At 40.0% G+C, this 23,716-nt stretch overlaps 1 protein-coding gene and 1 long non-coding RNA gene across 3 annotated transcripts; one reads left to right on the top strand and one right to left on the bottom strand.

Annotated features, from left to right (window-relative positions):
• Positions 1-1,441: 1,441 nt before the first annotated feature.
• Positions 1,442-12,438, top strand: LOC114699029 (disintegrin and metalloproteinase domain-containing protein 21). Of its 2 annotated transcripts, none has more exons than XR_005092770.1 (2): positions 1,442-1,583; positions 11,843-12,438. XR_005092770.1 is itself a non-coding variant. In XM_028877942.2 (2 exons), exon 2 carries the CDS (start codon positions 7,976-7,978, stop codon positions 10,076-10,078), a length of 2,103 nt encoding a protein of 700 aa, XP_028733775.1. In that variant the 5' UTR covers positions 1,442-1,583; positions 7,809-7,975; the 3' UTR covers positions 10,079-10,351. The 2 variants fall into 2 exon arrangements, 1 of the variants encoding a protein (XP_028733775.1); XM_028877942.2 differs by lacking the exon at positions 11,843-12,438 and adding an exon at positions 7,809-10,351.
• Positions 12,439-14,736: 2,298 nt separating this feature from the next.
• Positions 14,737-22,544, bottom strand: LOC119089063. The gene is made up of 3 exons (XR_005092911.1): positions 22,504-22,544; positions 16,853-16,950; positions 14,737-15,083 (listed from the first exon to the last, which is right to left on the bottom strand). It is a non-coding gene; the product is annotated as an uncharacterized LOC119089063 (long non-coding RNA).
• Between the last annotated feature and the right edge of the window lie 1,172 nt (positions 22,545-23,716).

The following is a 23,716-nucleotide window of genomic DNA, read 5'->3' as shown; positions in this document are numbered from 1 at the left end:
TTCTAAAACTATAAGCCAAACACATATTTCCTCTTTTAAGCCTCTTTTCTCAGATATTTGATCACAGAAAAACAAACAAACAAAAAAAATGACACAGTTTCCTTCATTGTTAATCAATTCTGGCAAAGGAACAAACTTTATCCACAGAGTGAAGCCGAAGACAGCTGTTTATATCTACCCATCCTAAGACGGAGGCGCCTCTAGTTCTGTCTAGATGGCTAAAATAGTTCCAGAGAAGTTTCTGAGGAGAAATAGAGAATTGATTGATAATGCTTCTAATTTATAATTATCTGATGGGTTTGGGTCTACTAGTTAAATTAGTAGGGGAAAGTTTCAATGGATAAGAATCTCTTAAGAAATAAATCATCCGAGGGCTGGAGAGATGGCTCAGAGGTTAAGAGCACTGACTGCTCTTCCAGAGGTCCTGAGTTCAATTCCCAGCAACCACATGGTGGCTCACAACCATCTGTAATGAGATCTGGCTCCCTCTTCTAACCTGTAATCATACATGCTGTATATAAAATAAATAAATGAATCTTTAAAAAGAATAAAAAATAAAAAAATAAAATAAATTAAAAAAAAGAAATAAATCATCTGAGAGCTAGAGTTAACATTTAAACCAATCTCATAGATTACACATCATGTCAAGTACTCTACCAAAATTTCTTGACTCTGAAAATTTTTTCTCAAAACCATTCTAATAGTAGATGCAGTTTAAAGTTTCTCTGACACTGTGTGTGGGTGGTACAGACCTATAATCTCAGCACCTATGAGGCTGAGGCAGGAGAGTCACTGCAAGTTTGAGGCCAGCCTATGCTACATAGTGAGTTTTGAGGCCATCCAGGGCTACAAAATAAAACTCTCAAAAATAACCCCAAAAGCTTATGTGTAAAACAGATGACAGCAGTTTGTAAATTTATAACACAGAAATGTATAGACTATAATGTTACTAAGAGCGTTAGAGAGCTAATGTCTAGACTATTTAGAAAAAGTTTTGATAATGGACATGAAATTTCATCTAGATCTTGGTCCAGAAAGTTGAAGTAATCCACTTCACTTGTGAAAAATGATTTGATCCAGGCCAATGCAATGGCATAAGCAAAATTATGAAGCCAGGACCAAGGACCTCTGCAGGGGAATAAAAAATGGAAGTGGAAGGGCAGTCCAACTGAGTTACACTGAGTTCTAAAACAAAGCTGTATAGGGACCGTGGGGTCACAGCAAGACATTCGAGAGTTGGGTGTTCTTTATAATTTTGTCTTTTAAAATAATTTTATCTTTTCTTTGTTGCCACTATAGACCCAGAGCCTTGTGCTTGTTAGGCAAATACTTTGCCATTGCGCTAGATCCCCATGGTTGCTGTTTATAGAGAAGCGAAAGATCCTTGTTGCTAAGCAGCTAAAATCTAGAATTTAGTCATGAGATAGACAAAGGGGGTGAGGGAGGGGCTGCATTTCTCTGTTCTGTGTGGCTGCACCGATAAACTGCTGTTGACTGATAGGGATCAAGCAAACCATCTGACAGAAAGGACCGTGGAAATGACTGTTTTCTGCTGCTACATCATTCATCCAGTTCGACTCTGTGTAAGTTGGTATCTAGAATAGTCTACGGGATAATGTGAAATTTCTTAATGTTTGTTTCTTTTTCCTTTTAAATACACGAGTGACTTAAGCACAGGTAGGGGGTAGAGGGTAGAGGGTGGGGTAAGCAATCACTGAAGTTTGTCTGAAACTGAGGGCGTGGCTATGAGGGAGGACAACTTTTAAGTTTTAAAAGCAGGCTAGATCTGAACAAATCTGGGTGAAGTGGCTGATTATCGTAACTGCCAGCAAAGAGAAGGTAAAATAGAAGATGAAAATACAGAAGTAGTGAAAATTGATAGACCCAGTCCCCAAGTAGGTCAGAAATTCAATATGGACCAAAAAGTATGGCTATTACCTAAATTGAGGGGAGGGGGTTGGTGAGCTGGTTCAGCAGGCAAAGACACTTCTACCCAAGCCTGATAACCTGAATAGGTCCATGGAAAAGTGGAAGGAGATAACAGACTCCATAGAGTATCTTCTGACCTCCATATGCATGCCACGGCACAGTGACTGCTATAATAATAAAGTTAAAATTAAATCTAGGGGAGAATCACTTCTCCACTGACACCACAATGGAGAGTTGAATAGAAGTGAGTGTGGTGTGGATTCAGATACGCTTAGAAAGTAAAACTCCTGAAAACCATTTCTATCTTTGAATTTTTACTATCAAGAGTCACACATCCTACCTGCCAACTTCTATTTGACACAGTATGAGTGTCAGTGTGAGAATCAGTGAGGACTTTTCAGGGATGCCCTCTGACAGTTCTATTATTTTCTTTCTAAAAAAAAAAAAAAAAAAAAAAAAAAAAAAAAAAAAACTTACACACCATGACCAACTAAATTAATGCCACAACTTTTTAAATGGATCAGCCCAGGTCATCAGGCTTTCATACAAGTGCCTATCTAAATGATAGACAGGGCATGTTATACTGGGGTGTTAGAGAAGGGAGAAGAGCATATAGGTTTTGAGGAATTTGAAATAGTGAGAAAGTTATACACTATGTCAAGGAATATGCTCGCTAGTCTGACAATGTTGAATATAAACAGCTGAGGCTAAACTTCACATAATCAATACTAGAGTGATATTCCATTTGTTTTGTCTCTATAGTTCTAGGAAGGACAGCAGAGAGTCTTCTGTAAAGGTTTTATTTTCTTCTTGCTGCCTGCTATAAATCTAAGCTCCAGGAAAAGTATTGGTGAAATGTAGGCTCATGTTGTATCACTGCCTGGGGCACCAGCCTCCAGCAGCACAGGGTTCAAAGGGAAATCCACAGCGTCAGCACGTACTAGACTTCTTTTTTAATCTGAGGGGGTTAGGGGAAAAGATACTCATATACTCTCTTGATGGTTTCCTTCTTTATTATTCTGTGTTCTTCATTCTGTGTTCTATATTTTCTTTTCTTATCTCTATCCAGAAACGTCCCTTCTGTCTCTCTTGAGGTTTCCCTCTCCTGCTAACTCTCTTGATGTTCTCCTCCTAATTCTCTCATTCTTGATATTTTCCTTCTATCTTTATTATTTATATTTCCCTTCTAATTCTCTCATTCTTGATGTTTTCCTTCTAACCCACTTTAACTCTAGCTTTATTCTTTTCCTTACAGCTTATATACCCCAGGAAAATCTTTCAGGCAATATAAAAATTACAATGTGGTTGCATTCTGTTTTTCAAGTGAATGATTACAATAAATACAAATTTAAAAAAGCATGTTTTCCATATCTCTTACATGATTAAACATTTTATGTATTATAGGTGAAAAAAAATTATCTCAAAAGAAAAGATTTTAGTTGTGTTCTGCTGGTGTCTTGTTGAGTAATACTTTTCAAAGATCCTGGTCAAATAGATCCAGGATCTTTTAGGAACATCAATGGCAAGGATATTTTCAGACTGAAACAAACCAATATTTATGTAACAAACCTAGGACAGATTAAAAAAAAAGACTTTATACTCAGATAAAGTGTACTTGGCTAATGATTTAACTTTATTGTGATATCAATGAGAATGGATTTTCTCCACATGAACTACATGAACAAGGAGATTCAGAACGTTAAGGAGATTTCAATGTAGTGTCTAGGAAAATGAAAATAAACAAGGTATCAGAGAGTTTGGATGTACATTGAATTAATGTCTCTATCCCTTGGACTGGGAAGCCAGAACACATCGTTTCAGTTCGGATTGTACACTCCCTTTTAAAAATTTTGGTAATTGTGTTGTTTGGGGATTATTTTTGTAATAATTTCAATGAAGGAATAAAGAATTTGACAGGTTCTCTGTAGTTTCCCCCCTTCAATGTGTATTGTAAATGGGTATATTAGTTACATTACTGTCACTGTAACATAATATCCAAATAATAAAACTTATAAGGAAAAAAGGTTTATTTTAGGTCAGTGTTTTCTAGGTTCCAGCCCATGATCAGGTGGCCAGCCTCTGGTGGTCAGACCAGATGGGAATGGTGAGAAGTGAAAGGCAGAACAAGTTCACATTCACTACAGGCTGGGGAGTAAAACTGAGAGGAAGATGGCCAGGCTTCCATAGTTCCCTGGATGGCACACCTCCATGGAGCCAGAGACCATTCCCCCTTAACTTGACTCCACTTTTGGAAGGTTCACAGCATCTCCCAATGGCACCTCCATATGATCAGAGCTTTAGGCATGGCCCTCTAGACATGTTCAACATAGAAACTGTAGTTGTAGGGCCTTAGTGAGTTAAAGATTTTGATTTGTAGTGGTTGAAGGGCTGGAACTGGTCGCCTGGGCTCCAGTGGTAATCAGGGGCAAAGGAAGAGACTGAGAGAAATGACACAATGAAAAGTGAACATACTCAGATTCTTTCTGAGCTTGAGGAGTATGTATCAGAGCAAGGCAGCGAGAGAGGGATTCAAATGGCAAAGTCCTTAGGATGTAAGAAGTGTGTGTATGTGTGACAGAAGAGATGGGGTGGTGTGGGAAAGAGACGACAGCTATGACTGAGTCATTGAAAACTGATTCGGGGGTGTGTTGTTCACTTGCTGAGATTAGTTGAGGGTCAAATTTTTGGTGAAGAATAATTTTATCGGCCTGAGGCCAATGCTTTAGAAATTTGTGCAAGAGAGATGAAGTAGTTGGTGAGAAATGTGAAGATTAGTGCAGGCAGCTGTAGAATGGATGCTTTGGTATTGACTTTGTGGACAGGAGAACGGGAGCCTTGACTCCAAACCATATGGAATATGAAGCTTCTGAGGATGGAGTTGGGGTGAGCCTTCATGTAACAGTAACTTCTTTTAAAACTCAAGTTTAATTAGGTAAACAGAGGCACAGGGAGGGGACTTTTCTTAAAGAGGTCTCTGTCTCTCTCCAGTCCTTCCCTCCTTTTCTCCTTACCTGTGTCCTTCTTTCCTTCTCTTCCTCTCTCATCAAAGGAAGATTCCAGAAAACATAAAAGGATGTATGGAGGTACAGGAAAAGTTGAATCGGGAAGCTTTCATCAAGTGAGGATGGATTTGGAATTCGGGAGGTGATTGGCATTAGGTTAGTCATTTTTATTTTCCACATCTCCTTAGGCAAGGTTTATCACTATCAGTATGATTAAAGATACATTAGGAAGCTGAGCACACTGGCGTATACCTATAACCCCGTCACTTGGGAGGCTGGTAGCGGGTACTAGTTGAATTTAGCCTGGACTACATAGAAAGTTTGAGGCCACCTTTGGCTACATAACAAGTGTGTGTATCAAAAACTCCAAACCAAAATGCTGTGAGAAACTATGTCCTGGGGCTGGGGAGACGGCTCAGTTAGTGAGGTGCTTGCCACCGAAGCATACATCCCTGAGTTTGAATCCTCACTCCCCATGTAAAATCCAGGCATGGCGGCCGTGTACTGATAACTACAGTGCTAGGGAGGAAGAGACAGGCAAGGGCTTGCTGGTCAGCAAATCTAGAAGAATCAGTGAGATCCAGGTTTTCAGACTTAAGACCCTGTCACAGAAAGTAGGGTGAAGAGTGACTGAAGAAGACACCTAACATAGACATGATGGGCATCTGCTTGTACACATGCACGCGCTTGTACACACACACACACACACACACACACACACACACACACACACACACACACCTTTATACCAACTACTAGTTAGTATTTTTATGAAAACCAGAAATGAAATAAAAATTTTGATTCTGAGTCATGTATAAGATGAAGGACCTAGTTTAAGAGCACACACAGAATGACAAGTACAAAAATGAGTAGGAACGCAAACATTTACTGAGTACAGTTTATAAATTTGAAAAGTCAACAGCACCATAGGTATAATGGAATTTGATCCTCATCAATGTTTATGTTGATCTGGGCGCACCTTTACGATGTGTGTTCTCTCATGTTTATTTACCTGTTTTAGGTAGGGTCTCACTGTGTCACCAGGGCTGGCCTTCAACTCACAAACCTCCCTCCTTGGGTTCCATCGACAAGTGCTGTGACTGTTAATAGGTTTAGCAATTGATTTTTCCAATCTCTTCCCTTATGAAAATTACTTCACTGTACTTTCTACTGGGAGAGTTATTCTCATTCTACTATGATAAACATTTATTCTGTATTCCTGATAGTTTAGAAAAAAAAACTTTCCTCTCCAGAATGTATGCTTGGTAATGAGAAAAATATATATATGTGTGTGTGTATATATATATATATATATATATATATATATATATATATATTACCCATATATTATCCAATTTCAGAAATTCTGTTTTTGTTTATGAGGTATGATTGGTGACTTGTATTAAGTGTATTGTGAGGCCTCCTTAGGGTATTTCTAGAGGCCTGCAATGAGGATCCCCAAAGCATGAACTTTGTTAACCTCGGATCAGTCTGGTTTGTTTCAATGGGTATTATAAATGCCGGTTTCCTTCTCTTGGTTTGTATAAGTTAGTTGAAACTATGATGAAGTCTTAAGACTTTTTCTCTCAGAATAACAAGAGAACTTTAGCTGGGCGGTAGTGGCACGTGCCTTTAATCCCAGCACTTGGGAGACAGAGGCAGGAGGAGCTCTGTGAGTTCAAGGCCAACCTGGTCAACAGAGCGAGTTTCAGGATATGCTCCAAAGCTATACAGAGAAACCCTGTCTTGAAAAAAAAAACAAAAACAAACAAACAAAAACAAAACTAGAGAACTTTAATTTATTCAATATAAAACCTTGCACACAATCATAGAAACCCCATAAAGTTTATTCGTGTTTCTATTATAAGTTTCTGCACTAAATTGATAATATATATTCATTTTCTATATTTTGATCCCCCCAGGTCTGGCACAACATTCTGTACTTTGTATTCTCTAAATACATAAATCCTTTTTTTTTTTTTTAATGAATAAAGACATGGATGTGTTGCCGGTGAGATTGTATGTCAGGTGCAGAAATTCTCCATTTTCAAAAGTATATGTTTTTGAAACTGAAATTCTTCCACAGCAGTCCTAAAATACCATACAGTCAGTGCTTGGGACTTTAAATTGCATGTGTTCTCCTTTTCCTTTTGGAGACATTTCCTTTTGACATTTCTATTTTCTCCAGGTAACTGATAACATATTCTTCCTATATCCTTACAGGCGTTTCATGAATTTTCCCCCTTCCAAAATTATAATTAGAAATGAATCCATTTTAAATAACATTCATTTATGATCTAAGGTGTTCCACCACATCTCTCTACTTTTTCATGGTTTATAGAAATATACTGGGTATTACAGAAGATGTTAAAAATGAACGTTATGAACCCTGTAGTTAAGGACCTTGCAATGTACTACATACAGATAAAGGAGAATCCAATGAGGAGACAACAAATAAAGAACAATTCATGTAAATCCCAAGACTAGTGCAAATTTATACGAATTGTTGATTATTTATTGTTTCCAGTTTTAGCCACCAGGTGGAACACTATCAATCGTTATGCAAAGGCACCCAAATGTGAACTAATAATACTATTAGACAAATCAAGATGTAGACTCATTCTACTCCTAATTCTGCTTTAACTTTTTATTATAGATTTTTCATATCACCTGTAAGGATTAAGCTGATTGTATAAGTACTTATCTTCATACTTAGGCAGTTATCAACATATGGCCAATATCATCTTCTCTACCCCTTACCCTGCAACTTTTCACTCTATTTATTGAAACCAAATCCAAAAACATTGTCTTGACTCATCAGTCAGTATTTTCTCACTTGAATGTCTCACCTTATCCAATAATTCTTTTCACTTTCAGCACTGTGGCTCTGATGGTCCAACTCTGCCAGTATACCATCTCTAAATGTTACCACTACTCTCTGATCAGCTCCAGGGGAAGAGCCAGAACAGGAGTGTCTCACACCCAGTCTTTTTCTGTTCTGGGCAGATGGCTTCATAATATTAGATACAGATGCTCGAGCACTCATGAGAGTCACTCTTTTGCTGCTCTGCCTTAAAGTATTTCTGTCCCCTATCAACCTCTCACAGACTGGGTCCACTCAATACCTCAGTTCTCCAGAAGTGGTCATCCCCCTAAAGGTGACCAGCAGGGCCAGAGGTACAAAAAATTCAGGATGGCTCTCCTACAGCCTGATTTTTGGGGGCCAAAGACATGTTGTCCACATGAGAGTCAAGAAGCTGCTGGTTCCTACTCACTTCTCTGTGCTCACCTACACAGAGGAACATACCCTTCTCAAGGATTACCCCTTCGTCCCTAGTGACTGTTACTATCATGGTTTCATAGAGGGGGCTCCTGAGTCTTTAGTTGCGTTAAGTACCTGCAGTGGGGGGTTTCAGGGAGTGTTACAAGTGAATGGCTTCTCCTATGAAATCGAACCCATCAGGCACTCCAGCACATTTGAACACCTAGTCTATACACTGAACAATAACAAGACACAGTTTCCACCTATGATATGTGGTTTAACAGAGAAGAGAATACCATACCAACGCTTTGGACTTGAAGAAGCTGAGAGGTCAGCTGTGAAGCAAAATTCTGGAAAATCATGGACCCACACATGGTTTCTGGAGCTGGCTGTAGTGGTAGACTATGGTTTCTTCACTTACTCTCAACAAAATTTGTCAAAGGTGCGAGAAGATGTGGTTCTCATTGTTAACATGGTGGATTCCATGTACAAGCAGCTGGATACCTATGTGTCTTTGATTGGCATTGAGATTTGGAATCGAGGAAATGTTTTCCCAATGGAAAACATTCATCAGGTCTTAGAAGATTTTTCGGAGTGGAAACAAATCAGTCTTTCTCAGGTACCTCATGATGCAGCCCATATTTTCATCAGAAGCTCACTTATAAATGTACTTGGTATAGCCTATGTTGCAGGAATATGTCATCCTCCACTTGACTGTGGGGTTGAAAATTTCCAAGGAGACTCCTGGTCTCTTTTTGCCAACACTGTGGCCCATGAATTAGGTCATACTTTTGGTATGCAGCATGATGAAGAATCCTGTACTTGTGGGGAAAGAGGTTGTGTCATGAGTGAGTTCAGAGTACCAGCAGAGAGATTCACCAATTGTAGCTATCATGATTTTGTGAAGACTACTTTAAACCAAGGAACTTGTTTGCGCAATCATCCAAGACCAGGGGCAGTCTTTCTGGTGAAGCGCTGTGGGAATGGTGTGGTTGAGAAAGAAGAAGAGTGTGACTGTGGATCTATCCATGAGTGTGAACAGGATCCCTGTTGTTTGTTGAACTGTAAACTGAGGCCTGGGGCTGCATGTGCTTTTGGGCTTTGCTGCAAAGACTGCAAACTCATGCTCTCAGGGGAACTCTGTAGACCAAAGGTCAATGAATGTGACCTTCCAGAATGGTGCAATGGAACATCCCACCAGTGCCCAGAAGATGGCTATGTACAGAATGGGGTCTCCTGTGGTGTCAGTGCCTACTGCTATCAAAAGCAGTGCAATAACCATGACCAACAATGCAGGGAGATTTTTGGCAAGAGTGCAAGAAGTGCATCTCCTAAGTGTTACAAAGAAATGAACTCACAGGGAAACAGGTTTGGCCACTGCGGCACAAATGGCACAATATACCTAAAATGTAGACTGGCGGATATATTTTGTGGGAAAGTCCAGTGTGAAAACGTGGAAAACGTTCTCCATCTCCAGGCTCACTCTGTTTTGCAGAACATTTATGCCGATGGTGTCGCCTGCTGGAGTACTGACCATCGTTTGGGGATGGGTGTACCAGATGTTGGTGAAGTGAAAGATGGCACCACCTGTGGAGCAGGGAAGATCTGCATACACAAGAAGTGTATCAGCCTGTCTGTCCTTTCAAATGCCTGCCTTCCTGAGACCTGTAATAGGAGGGGGATCTGTAATAACAAACATCACTGCCATTGTGACTATGGGTGGTCCCTGCCTTTCTGCCTGCACAGGGGCTATGGAGGTAGTGTTGATAGTGGTCCAACATCACCAAAAAGAAGAGTCAATATTATTGAATTGTCAGTAATTTTGACTGTTTTGTCTATTTTAACTTGTCTGTTAATAGCTGGACTTTATATACTATATCATTGAATACCTTCTGGTCCCAAAGAGACGAAGGCTTGTTTGCCTGGTTAAGAAGATATATCTAACTTAACAGCCTATACATTAAGTTTGGTAACAAAATATTATTGTATGTATGAATCTAAGCATATTTCTGAGACTTATAGAAAGATGAGAGTATCTTTCCCTTCATCAGTATCAGAAATATTGTCATCAGGTACAGGTAATTCTTAATGTGTTCTTAGCTGTTGTTCATTATCTTAAGCAGCAAATAAAACTTAATTGAGAAATGATAATATCTGACCCACCCAACTGTTTGTATTTATTTAGTAAACAAAAGTGAAGAGTGAATCTTTTTTTTGTTTTGTTTTGTTTTTGTCTTTGTTTTTTTTGAGACAGGGTTTCTCTGTGTAGCTTTGCACCTTTCCTGGAACTCACTTGGTAGTTCAGGCTGGCCTCGAACTCACAATGATCCACCTGGCTCTGCCTCCCGAGTGCTGGGATTATAGGCGTGTGCCACCACCACCCTTTCAAAGATTTATTTATTTTATGTATGTGATACTCTATCTGCGTGTATGACTTTATGCCAGAAGAAGGTATCAAATTCCACTATAGATGGTTGTGAACCACCATGTAGTTGCTGAGAATTGAACTCAGGACCTCTAGAAGAGCAGCCAGTGCTCTTAACCACTGAGCCATCTCTCCAGCCCAGAAGAGTGAATCTTTGTTAATTGTTGTTCTTTTCATTAAACATTCATGACCTTGTTTTCCACATGTCTGCTGGCCTAGCTCGTCTGTTCTCTTTGCTATTATCTGGCAGTTTAGAAACCCTTTTGGAGACTTTCTGTGAATATACACAAATCTCATGAAACAGGATTTTTTTTTTTCATGTTTTGTTCGTTATCTTTCTCTGCACACTGCCCAATTTGAACAAACATCTGAATGAAGTGGAATATTAATTGCATAAAATATTGAATTAGTAGAAATTTAATCACCTGTTTAATCACCTTGGAGATGTTACTCTGGCTATCTGTTCAAACTTACTAGAGTTTCTGTTCAAACTTCAACCTTGAAAACTCACCCCATTTATATAAAATGCTGCTGTGTATACCAGGGGTACCTGGCTGGTCTTTTGTGCCTACCCTGTCCCATCCTTAGTCTGTTCTTAGCATTTTAAAGAGCCCATCTCTTGAAAACATAGATCTAATTAGGCAATCATCATATCTCAAGACAACATCTGAATAACTGAGTCAACTGACCTTTCTGATGTCCTTTTCCTCCTGCAGTAGTTCTCAAAGTATGTTTGGCTGTGTCATCCTTGAACAGCTGTCTCTGTGTAGAACTGGCACTCCAAAATCTTTACTAGCTTCTGCCATGCCTTTACCCTTGGAAACTCCATTCTATTCCCCGAAGAGATTCAGTCTTTGGAAGATAATTGATGAACTATTTGATATTTCACTTGTGTCCCCTTGTCATTTTATGGTCATGCCTTAATAGTTTTCTGCATCCCAGTAGATGATGAGGACCAGGGTAGACCATGTACCATCCAGAGTCACAAACAAGGAAAGGACAACTGGGGAAACCATAGAAACTGAAGAGTGAAGCAAGATTATAATCTGGTTAACCTTGGCTATAGATGATACAATAGGAAAAGGCTTACTTGCTTTAAGTGTATATGTGTCCAGATAGAGACAAAAGGTAGTTCTATCATTTGTTAATTTTCAAAAAAAATTATTACATAAATATTTGAAATTGATTAAGATGTATTAATCTAATGTTATTTTATAATTGCAGACTCTTGTATGTATGCTTGGTACTACTTTGAAATAATCAATGGAGCAAGCTGACCACGGACTTATGATACAAAAAGTAAAAAACAAAAACCCCCCAAAAAAAAAACCAACCAAACAAAAAAACAAAAAAAAAGTGACTCAAGTGTTAGTAATTTAAACTACAACCCTAGGATGTGAATGTTCTTGGAAGGACTGGGAAATGGAGGAGCCATGTGCAGAAATCCAGAAAGAATGGGTTAACAGGTGGTCCTTGAGCTCATACTGGCTTCTGCTTGTTTTGAATAGGTTTTGAATGGATCTTGCCAAGAAGGCCAAGAGGGAGTTGTTTAAGTCATTGAGAATGTTGTCCATGGGAGGAATTGATAAAGTTCCTGTGAGACCCTGGTTAGACGGTTGCTATAAAACATTGAAAGTGAACCTCCTTGGTGTCTGGCTTCTCATCTGATTTCTCCTTTTTGCATTTTTGCTTGTTTTCTCATCACCATGCTATCTTCCACGAGGTGACTCAGCAAATGTAAGAGGCTATGTCAATGGGTTTGTCCAATATCAAACATTTGGTCCCAATACTGTGAGAAAAATAAACATCTTTGCAAGCTACCTAGCCTCAGATCATTTGTTATAGCAATGGAGAATGAACATATCCATCAACTTGAGTGTAAGTTTCATTTTCAGTTCATTTTCATTTTGGAGCAAATATTTTTCTTGCTCTAAGTCCTTGATTGGAATCAAATAATGAACTGCCTCAGTGAGACAGAAGCAGAGAACTGACACCTGAGTTGTCCTCTGACCATACATATATTTTGGCATCCATATGAATGTGTGTGCATGTACACAAATACACACACACACACACACACACACACACACACACACCTATACACCCTATACACATCTCTATCTTATTTTCTTCCCTCCACTGTCAAATAACTATGATATTAGCTTTTGGTTTATCTTTTTAGTCTTTAGTTTTAGAAAATTTAGCAAATAATTATGCAGAGTTGAATCAATCCTACTTTAAAAATAGCCACATATACATCATGTGTTGGATCTGTTTTTTTTATACCACTTAAGGACAGGTCCTGAAGATCATGTAGAATCACTCTGCAGAAATCTTCTGGATACCATATTAAAGTTCATTGTATCCATTGTGTTGAAGTACCATAGTTTGATCTACGATATCTGGGCAAATGCTATAGACTGAATGGTCTGTGTCTCTTCAGAAGTTGTATGTTAAAGTTCTAATTCCCAGTGGGATGGTATTTGAAGGTAAGACCTTTGGACACAGTTAGAGCTCTTATGAATGGGATTTTTTTGAGACAGGATTTCTATGAGTAGGCCTGGATGTCTTGGGACTAGCTCTATAGACCAGGCTGGTCTCAAACTCAGACATTTGCTGCTTTGCCTCCGAGAGTTGGGATTAAAGGTTTGTGTCACCATGCCTGGCTATGAATGGGACTTGTACCCAATGGATGAAAAAGATGATCTCTCTTCACCATGTGAAGGAACAGCAAGAAGACATTTGTTTACAAACCACGGAGCTATCTCTCACCAGATTCTGAATTAATACAATGTCTTGAACCTGAAATCCATCAGAACTGTGAGGAAAAAAAAATCTGTTAAGCAACAGTTGCCATATAGTACTTTTAAAGAGTTATTTATCTTATTTTATGTTGAGTGTCTTGCTATGTGTATTTATGTGTACTCATGTGTGGTTTGTGTATGTGTGTGTGTGTGTGTGTGTGTGTGTGTGTGTGTGTGTGTGTTACCTGTGAAGTACTGATGTCAGATCTCTGAATCTCCACCTCATCTCTTCATTTATCCAGTAACTACACTAAAGTAATGTTGCTTCTAAATGAACACAGAGAGTTTTGTGGCTTCCATATTTTGCCATTATATGCTACAATAGCTTTATATGTCACATAATTTCAAATTTTGACAGTATTTTTGGAAAAATTCCAGAAGAAGTATTGCTGGGTCAAGGGTATTGCACATCATTTCCACTCTTTACCAACAAATTACACTCTACAGGGACTTTGTACACTGACATTCCCACATTTACTGCATGTGAATCTATATGTAGTTCCTATAATCTCATTAACATTGCACTTAGAAGATTAAGAGGGCTGAAAATTCTTTAATCTGTCTCTCTGTGTGTATGAGATTGGTGTTCCATCCTTGAATCTTGCTTATCTTTGAATAATTTTACCAAAATAGTTTGTCAGGCTTAAGTTCAGGATTTGAGAGGACTAAAGTCTTGGAGAACAGTTAGACCATCACAAAGGCTACCATGATGGACTTGAAGGCTTGGACAGTAAACTGTTTTCTTAATAGGAGTCTGAGGAACACTGACACAGTTAGTTATTATTGCATGATAAAGCACCATGACCAAAAGCAAGTTGGGAGGAAAGGTTTAATAATAAGGCTTATACTTCACATCACTATTCATCTTGAAGGATGTCAGGGCAGGAAGCTGGAGGTACGAGCTGATGAAGAAGCCGTGGAGGAGTGTAGCTTACTGACTTGCTCATCATGGCTAACACAGCTTGCTTTCATATAAAATCAAGACCAGCAGAGAACCACACACCATGGTTAGGCCCTCCTCATCAGGCTCTAATTTTCTACTTAGAGCAGATCTTATAGAGGTATTTTCTCAACTGGGATTCACTTCTTTCAGGTGACTATGGCTTGGGTCAAGTTGATATAAAACTAGACAAGGGATGTAACAGCAAGAAATAAGACATGTCAATGAAAAACTCTAGCATGAGTGGCTGCATTAGGTATTACATGCACTGGGCACTAGACACCAGATTCCGTCCAGGACTTTATACCCACAGAACTAAGAGAAATAAAAGTTTTCAGATTATCTTTTAAAATTACATTTATTTAGTACACACACACACACACACACACACACACACACACACACACCCCTAGAATTTAGGGGTTTAGTCATCTAGAAGCTTCACATGAGGTACAAAGGTAGAGAATTTATATTGAATAGATTTGTGAGTGTGGCATTTGTCTAATGGAATTAACCCCAATAAGATAAAAGAAATTGGTTTTAAAAGAGAGCATAGCTGGGTTGGGCTAGTGATTGCTTCTCTCTCTTGTCAGCTGTGCAACACCATTGAGTACGATGAGTGAAGGCCATTAGTACAAGGAGGAGGCTTCAGGTCAGTTCCAGGTCAAGTCCTTCAAGTTCTGTGTCCAAATTGTGTGTAACTTCAGCAATAAGGATTTACCTTCAAATTTGGGGAAGCAATCAGTTTCCTACCCAGCTGTGATGTCTATGAAATATAGCAATAATCAGCATGGCAAGAACAGTGGTCTTAGTTTAAAAAACAGTTGTCTAATTGGACCCAAGACCCACTCAATAGGAGTGAATTCATGTTTGATACTGTCAGCTGAGACAATTACCCATGGTGAGACCAAGGGCCCTAAACCAGTATAATTTCTAACTACATCCTAAATACTTACCTTTAGACACAGATAAGTGTAGCTCTCACCCATTATCAAAGAAGCTTCTTTTCTGCAGCAGATGGAGACTATTACAGAAAGCTAGAACTGGTTAAAATGCAGATAATAACTAACCATGGGATGTCCATCCCATGAATACATCTACAACACAACCTGATGCCTAAGGTTCATGGAACATTGTGGAAGAAGGGACAGAGAAATTGTAAAAGTCAGGGGACCAGGATGCCCAAGTAGTGTAGCCTCAAGTTTTCTCTGGTCCTGCCCAGCCCCGTGGTCCCACAACCGCTTATAAATTAATCACTCAGAGACTTATATTAATTACAAACTATATGGCTTATGGCAGGCCTTTTGCTAGCTAGCTCTTATAACTTAATTTAACCCATAACTATTAATCTATGTACTGCCACATGTTCCATGGTTTTACTTGTCTGCTGGCATGTTGCTCCCTTGGGCAGTAGGCTGGTGTCTCTCCAGAATCCTACCTTTCTCTCTTTCCTTAGATTTCCCGCCTGCCTCTAAGCTGCCTTGCCATAGGCCAAAGCAGCTTATTTATTAACCAATGGAAACAACATATATTCACAGCGTGCAGAAAAACATCCCCTGGCACAAGTAGTGTCCTCTAGACATGGGAGGGAACTTACACCCATGAAATCACAAAATTATGGTCACGCAAACAGAACTTAAACAATGACAGTGCCAGTTGACACGCCAATGTGCATAGGGGAAATTTCTAGATAAAGAGCTGCAGCAATGACTACTAAGAAAGGGATAGTCAACTCTTCCCAGAGATGAGGCACTAACTGGTTATCCAATACCAGGTGGTCAGCTCTATAAACACATACATAACATAAAACTAAATGGATTCAGCAGGTTGTATTTATGTATTTACATGCATGCAAAATACAACTTTATCTCAGGGGTAAGAAGACTAACAATGCAGGAAACCTTTCCTGTCCAGTCAGGAAAATTTTGTTGACCGCAAGTCAACAAAACCATCTGATATTCATAATAAACAGTTCTCACCTGAAAAAATAAATAAAGCATAATGACAGAGAAAATGCCAGACTAAAGGAAATAGGTAATTTAAAAGAACTTAAAAGATGCTTTGAACCCCCTAATATATGCAGACATGAGTCAGGCTGAGGCCCCTTTTGTGTAAATGCAATCTGTTCTCTACAGAAAAGGAAAGCATACGCAGAGGGCCCAGTTAGCAGCGCAGAGGTTGATATTAGAAGCCAGGGAATCACACTTTGCAAGCAAGTGTAGTTTTAAAACAAAGACTGTGTCGTGCGCAGCTGGCTTTCGATATGGACCAGTGCCTCCAACAGTGACTGTTGAGGGTCACTGACTCTTATGTCCCTTTGCTTTAACATGGTTGTTTTGATTGAGACCTTTTATGATATTTATTTTGTGTCAATTCTCTCACTGTGTGACAAAAAATAACTTGGTTTATTTGATTTGTAAGCGTGTTAGATTTCTGTGGCTGTTACAAAATACAGGAGGAAAGCAACTTGAAAGATTGCTCTTGACTCACCTTTTCAGAGGTTTCAATTCACAGTTGCTTGGCTCTGCTGTTTTTAGACCCATGGCAAAAGGGAATGCCATGCCGGGGAGCTGTTTGCTTCATGGTGGCTAGGAACAATCTGAGAGAGAGAATAAGCTAATGTTCCAACATTGCCTTCAAGGGTATATCCTCAATGAATTAACTTCTTTCCATTTGAGTCTCACTTCCCACGGATTCTGTCATCTCCCAATAGTGCCATAGACTGGCAACCAAACCTTTAATATACGTCATCTGAGATATTTAAGATCCAAACCATAATATTTTGTGTCTGGCCCCCAAAGGATTATTTTTATTTCAGAATGCAAAATGCATTTAGTTTGTCTTCAGGAGTCTCCAAAGTCTTAACTCTTCCAATACTTTTTTTTTCATTAAAAAAAAAAAAACAAACTTCTTTCCCCTTCCCTTCCCTTCTCCCATTCCACCTCCGCCTCCCCCCATCTAACCCCCATTCCTTCCTCATAGGGGATAAGGCCTCCCTGGGGTAGTCAACACAGGCTGGCATACCAAGTTGGGGCCAGACCTAGCCCCTCCCCATCCCCGCATCAAGGGTGAGTAAGGCATTGCACCATAGGGAACGGGCTCTAAAAAGCTAGTTCGTGTACCTGGGATACGTCCTGGTCCTATTGCCGTGGGACCCACAAACACATCAAGCCACACAACTGTCACTCCCATTCAGAGGGCCTAGTGCCGTTCAATGAAGGCTCCCCAGCAGTCAGTCCAGAGTCCATAGCTTCCACTAGCTTGAGTAAGCTATCTCTGTGGTTCTTCCCATCAAGATCCTGATCCCCTTGCTCCTATAATCCTTCCTCTGTCTCTTTAACTGAACTCCAGGACCTTGGCCAAGTACTTGGCTGTGGGTCTCTGCATCTGCTTCCATCAGTCATTGGATGTAGGTTCTATGAAGACAATTAGAGTAGACATCAATCTGAGCGCAGGGGAAGCCTAGTTCAAGCTCCCTCTCCACCACTGTTATGAGTCTTAGCTGGGGATAACCTTGTGAGTTCCTGGGATTTTCCCTAGCTGTAGACTTCTCCCCATCCCTTTAATGGTTACCCTGATACCCAAACCACACAAAGATGCAACAAAGAAAGAGAATTACTGACAAATCTTCTTCATGAACATGGATGCAAACATACTGGCAAACCAAAGCCAAGAACATATTAAAAAAAGATTGTCCACCCTGATCAAGTAGGCTTCATCCCAAAGATGCAGGCATGGTTTAACATATGAAAATCTGTCAATATAATTCACCATATAAACAAACTGAAAGAAAAAAGAAAAACACATGATCATCTCATTAGATGTTGAAAAAGCCTTTAACAAAATCCAACACCCCTTCATGATAAAGGTCTTGGAGAGATCAGGGATACAAGGAACATACCTAAACATAATAAAAGCAATATACAGCAAGCCAACAGCCAACATCAATTAAATAGAAACTCAAAGCAATTCCACTAAAATCAGGGACATCAGGGACAAGAGAAGGATTTCCACTCTCTCCCTATCTATCCAATATAGTATTGGAAGTTCTAACTAGAGCAACAAGACAACAAAAGGAGACCAAGAAGATACAAATTGGAAAGGAAGAAGCCAAACTTTCACCATTTGCAGATGATATGATAGTATACGTAAGTGACCCAAAAATTCTACCAAGGAACTCCTACAATTAATAAACACCTTCAGTAATGTGGCAGGATACAAGATTAACTCAAAAAAAAAAATTAGTAGCCCTCCTATATACAAATGATAAATGGGCTAAGAAAAAAATCTGTCAGGAACAAGGACAGAATCTCTAGTTAGTGGAAAAATACAGGAGCCCCCCCATAAGACAGGGAACTAGATCATCTTACAGTCAGGTTGCCTAGCAACAGGACATTGAGTCAGAGCCCTTGACCCTTTCACCCTGTAAACATCTTATACAAACATCCTGTTAGCTTGCCCCACCTTATGCAGATGACAGCTTCTTGCTCCCCTCACCCTGTAGGAACTATATAAACCCTTCTGGAGAAAAATAAAGTTGCACCTTGATCAGAATCTAGACTTGGTGTATTTCCTTTTTATCTCCTGTCCCTACATTCTCTCCTTAGGGTGGTTCGTACCCGTTGTAGCCCTGCAGGCAGGGCAGAAATTAATGAAACAATAGCCTTTACAATAGCCACAAATAATATAAAATATCTTGGGATAACTCTAACCAAACAAGTGAAAGAACTGTATGACAAGAACTTTATGTATTTAAAGAAAGACATTGGAGAAGATATCAGAAAATGGAAAGATCTCCTATGCTCATGGATAGGTAGGATTAACATAGTAAAAATGACAATCTTACCAAAAGCAATCTACAGATTCAATGCAATCTCCATCAAAATCCCAACACAATTCTTCACAGACCTCAAAAGAACAATATTCAACTTCATATGGAAAAACAGAAACCCCAGCATAGCCAGAACAACCCTATATAATAAAGGAACTTTTGGAAGTATCATCATCCCTGACTTCATGCTCTACTATAGAGCTATAGTAATAAAAACAGCTTAGTATTGGCATAAAATCAGAAACGTGGATCAATGGAATTGAATCGAAGATCCTGATATAAATCCACTTACCCATGAACACTTACTTTTGGACAAAGCAACCACAACTGTACAATGGAAGAAAGAAAGCATCTTCAACAAATGGTACTGGCATGATGATGTCAGCACATAAAAGAGTGCAGATAGATCCATATCAATTGCCATGCACAAAATTCAAGTCCAAGTGGCTCAAATACCTCAACATGAATCCAGTTACACTGATCCTGATAGAAGTGAAAGTGGGAAGTAGCCTTGAACACATTAGCACAGGAGACTAGTTCCTGAATATAACATCAGTAGCACAGACACTGAGATCAACAATTAATAAATGTGCCTCTTGAAATTGAAAAGCTTCTGTAAGGCAAAGGACATGGTCAATAAGACAAAATGGCAGCTTACAGAATGGGAAAAAGATATTCACCAAATCCACATCTGAAAGAGGGCTGATCTCCAAAATATACAAAGAACTCAAGAAACTAGACATCAAAATAGCAAATAATCTAATTTTAAAAATGTGCTACAGAGCTAAACAGAATTCTCAACAGTAGAATTTCAAATGGCAGAAAGACATTTAAGGAATTGTTCAATATCCTTAGTCATCAGGGAAATGCAAATCAAAGTGAGTCTGATATACCATATTATACTTGTCAGAATGGCTAAGATCAAAAACATTAATGACAACTCATGTTGAAGAGGATGTGGAGTAAGGGGAACACTCCTCCACTGTTGGTGGGAATGCAAACTTGTGCAGCCACTTTAGAAATTAGCATGGGGGTTTCTCAGATAATTGGGAATTAATCTACCTCAAGACCCAGCTACACCAATCTTGGGCATATACCCAAAGGATGTTCAATCATACCACAAGGCCACATGCTCAACTATGTTCATAGCAGCATTATTTGTAATTGCTAGAACCAAGAAACAGCCTAGATGCCTCTCAACCTAAGAATGGATAAGGAAAATGTGGTACATTTACACAATGGAGTACTACTCATTCTAAAAAATAATTGATTTCATGAATTTGCAGGCAAATGGATGGAACTAGAAAAAAAAAAACATTCTGAGAGAGGTAACCCAGACAAAGAAAGAAAAACACGGCATGTACTCACTCATAAGTGGACATTAGGAGTAAAGTAGAGGATAACCAACCTACAATCCATAGCCCAAAAGAGGCTAGAGAACAAAGAGGGCCCAAAGAGGGATGCATGAATTTCCCTGGGAAGGGGAAATAGAAAAGATCTCCTGGGAAAACTGGGGGCAGGGGAGAGGGGATGTAGGGATGTGAACTTGAAAGAGTGGATTGGGTGCAGGAGGCAGCTGGAGATGGAATGGAAGGTAGAGTAGTGATGTGAGACCAAAATGAGCCATCTTAGAAATAAGACCAAAATGCTTTCACCCTAAAATTAAGGCCTAAGATTTCTCCTTTTGAGAACAGGCTAGAAGTTACTTAGACCAGTCAGTTCAGATTCCAGAAACCAGGAAGTGTAAAAGTACAGAGTCACAAGGTAGTCAGGAGGTAATGGCTGCCGGACTATGGAATGTCCTCTCCCTGGCCCCCTAGGCAACTGTTTGACCATAGAATGTCCCAACCCTAGTTTCCATAGTGACTGTGTAATTACCAGATGCCCCCATCTGGGGGCAGCCAATGAAAAATGGTTGTGGGCAACTACTTCCTTAGAAGGAAAACTGAATTGTGATTTCTGGAATTCCTAGACACAAGCCAATCAGAATTGTACCTGTACTAGCACCCCCTAAATGATGTAACCTTGTGACTTTTCCCTTTAAAAACTGAGCTTGCAGACAGGTGGACGCTTCCTCCAGCCTCCACTGCGTTGGATGTATTGGACGAAGTCCCTGCCTAGGCTTGTATTGCTTTTGGATATCCAGAATTAAACCTTGCTTTTGCATTCCGGCATGCTCGTCTTTGGTGGTCTCTCTGGGGGTCACGATCTGGGCACAACAGTGAAAGACACATCTATGATGGGAGTTGGATTGTGTGGTTAGGGAGAAACTTGACACCAGGGAAACTCCCAGGAATCCACAAGGATGACCCCAGCTAAGACTCCTAGCAATAGTGGAGAGGATGCCTGAACTGGCCATCTACTATAATCAAATTGGTGACTACCCTAATTGTTATTAGAGATGTTCTATCCAGTAACTGGTGGAAGCAGATGCAGAGATCCACAACTGAGCACTGAGCTGAGCTCTGGGAGAAGGGATTATATGACCCAGGGGGTCATGATAGGGGAACTTGAGCTCATGACAGCTCATGGATTCTGGACTAACACTTACCGAGGCTCCATGGGACTGACCTAGCCCTCTGCATGTGTGTGACAGTTGTGTACCTTGGTGCTACGAGCTGGAGGATTACAAAGTAGGGATTCAGCTATGTATGGTTAAAGCTATAACTGGAAGAATCAAGGAATTCTTCCACAGGAACCCATATCTCAAGGAGTATTTAGTGCTATTTGGCTTTTAATATATGGGCTGTTTCCTGCTATGAATTTCATATGTGCTCCCATAGCTCCCCAAGAACTTCTAACAGTGTATTTTATCTGAAATACCTCTCAAGTATCCAAGGCCAAAAACGGCAGGCAGAATAGCATTTCAGATCAACTGTTCATCTCCTGAATTAAGGTAAACACCCTTACAGAGACACCACCTGTCTAGGAGACAGGCAGAGGTTAGGTGCATACCTTTGTTTCTTGTGCAAATGAAGCTCCGACCCTCCTTTCTCTCACTGCCCAAGTGGCATTCCAGAGCAATTGACTCAGAACAAAAGGGCTTTTTGCATACCAGGTGCAATGAAGCTACTGAGGTAGGTTTCCTAGCTCTGAACAGAGTTGTCCCACCCTGCCAGAAAATGGCCATCTAGAAAAATAGAGGCAGTTTGATTTTTATGGACACAGAGCCCGCAAGGTTGTAGACTTGGTCACAGGAAGATGTAGCAGGAATCTTAAAAGTTCTTATTAATAAAATCAAACCCAAGGCCAGTTATTGGGGTCAATGCTGGTAGATCAGAGAGACAGAACAAGCCACAGCTAATCTCACCTGGCCAGATCCTCAGCTGGTCTTGTTTCCTCAGACTGGAAGCTTCTGTGTCCTCATCCAGAATGAATCTCAGCTGAACTGTGCTGCTCAAAAGCCTGAAGCTTAACCAGCCACATGCTTAACCAGCTTAATGCTTAACCAGCCAAATGCTTAACCAGCCAAATGCTTCTAGTTTCTGGTCCTCACGCCTTATATATCTTTCTGCTTTCTACCACCACTCTCTGGGATTAAAGGCTGGCTTTCTGGGATTAAAGGTGTGTGTCACCATGCTTAGCTTTTTCCAATGTGGCCTTGAACTCACAGAGATCCAGAGGGATTTCTATCTCTGGAATGCTAGGATTAAAGGTGTGTGCTATCACTGCCTAACTAGTGGCTTTTCTGTTCTCTGACCCCAGATAAGTTTATTAAGGTACACAATATTTTGGGGAATACAATATCACATAGGAAGAGGGAGGGGAAGGAACAAGGATGGAGAAGAATGAAGTTGAAGATGAGGACGGGGACAGAAAAGAACTCAGAGTTATGAGACAATAGGAGGAGAAGGGACAGAGAGGAGCTATATGGGTACAGAATTGAGTGTGTAGCTAGAATCTTGTGTCAGATGAATAAAATGAATGGACTGTAGAGCTTGGTGTACTTGGATTCATTCCCTCAGATTACCCCCACTGATCTTAGTATCTTCCCCAGGACGCTGGCAGAAATCTCCTCAGGGCAGGCCATGAGGAAAATTGGATAGCTTGGTCTCTTTGCAAGGCTCCTAGCAGTGAGATCAGGACCTGTCCCTGGTGCTTAGCTGGCTTTTGGGAACCTGTTCCCCATGCTGGATTTACTCTGCCCAGCCTTGACACAAGCGGGGAGCTAGGTCCTGCCTCGATTTGATGTGCCATGGTTTGTTCAAGCCCACGGGAGGCCTGCTCCTTTCTTAATGGAGATGGAGGAGGAGTGGAAGGGAGGGAGTTGATGGGAAGCAGGGGATGGAGTGGGGGCACTGGAAGGAGAGGAGCAAGGGGAAACTGAGATCGGTATGTAAAATAAATGAAAAAAAAAAGTTATTTAAATTTTAAAAAAGTGTTATAAGATGAAAAAAAAAAAAAGAAGAGGTAGTTTAGTTCTAAATGCAGATGTATTCTGAAGCTGCTCATGAGAGCACTGCCCCACCCCTGTCTTTATAGATACTAAAGTACCCAGCTACTCACAACACAACCAACAGCTA

Source organism: Peromyscus leucopus, chromosome 14 (genome assembly GCF_004664715.2).
Source record: "Peromyscus leucopus breed LL Stock chromosome 14, UCI_PerLeu_2.1, whole genome shotgun sequence".
In the NCBI taxonomy this organism is placed as follows: Eukaryota; Metazoa; Chordata; class Mammalia; order Rodentia; family Cricetidae; genus Peromyscus; species Peromyscus leucopus.
The sequence above is the reverse complement of the archived record's forward strand: the minus strand, read 5'-3'. Positions and strand labels throughout refer to the sequence as shown.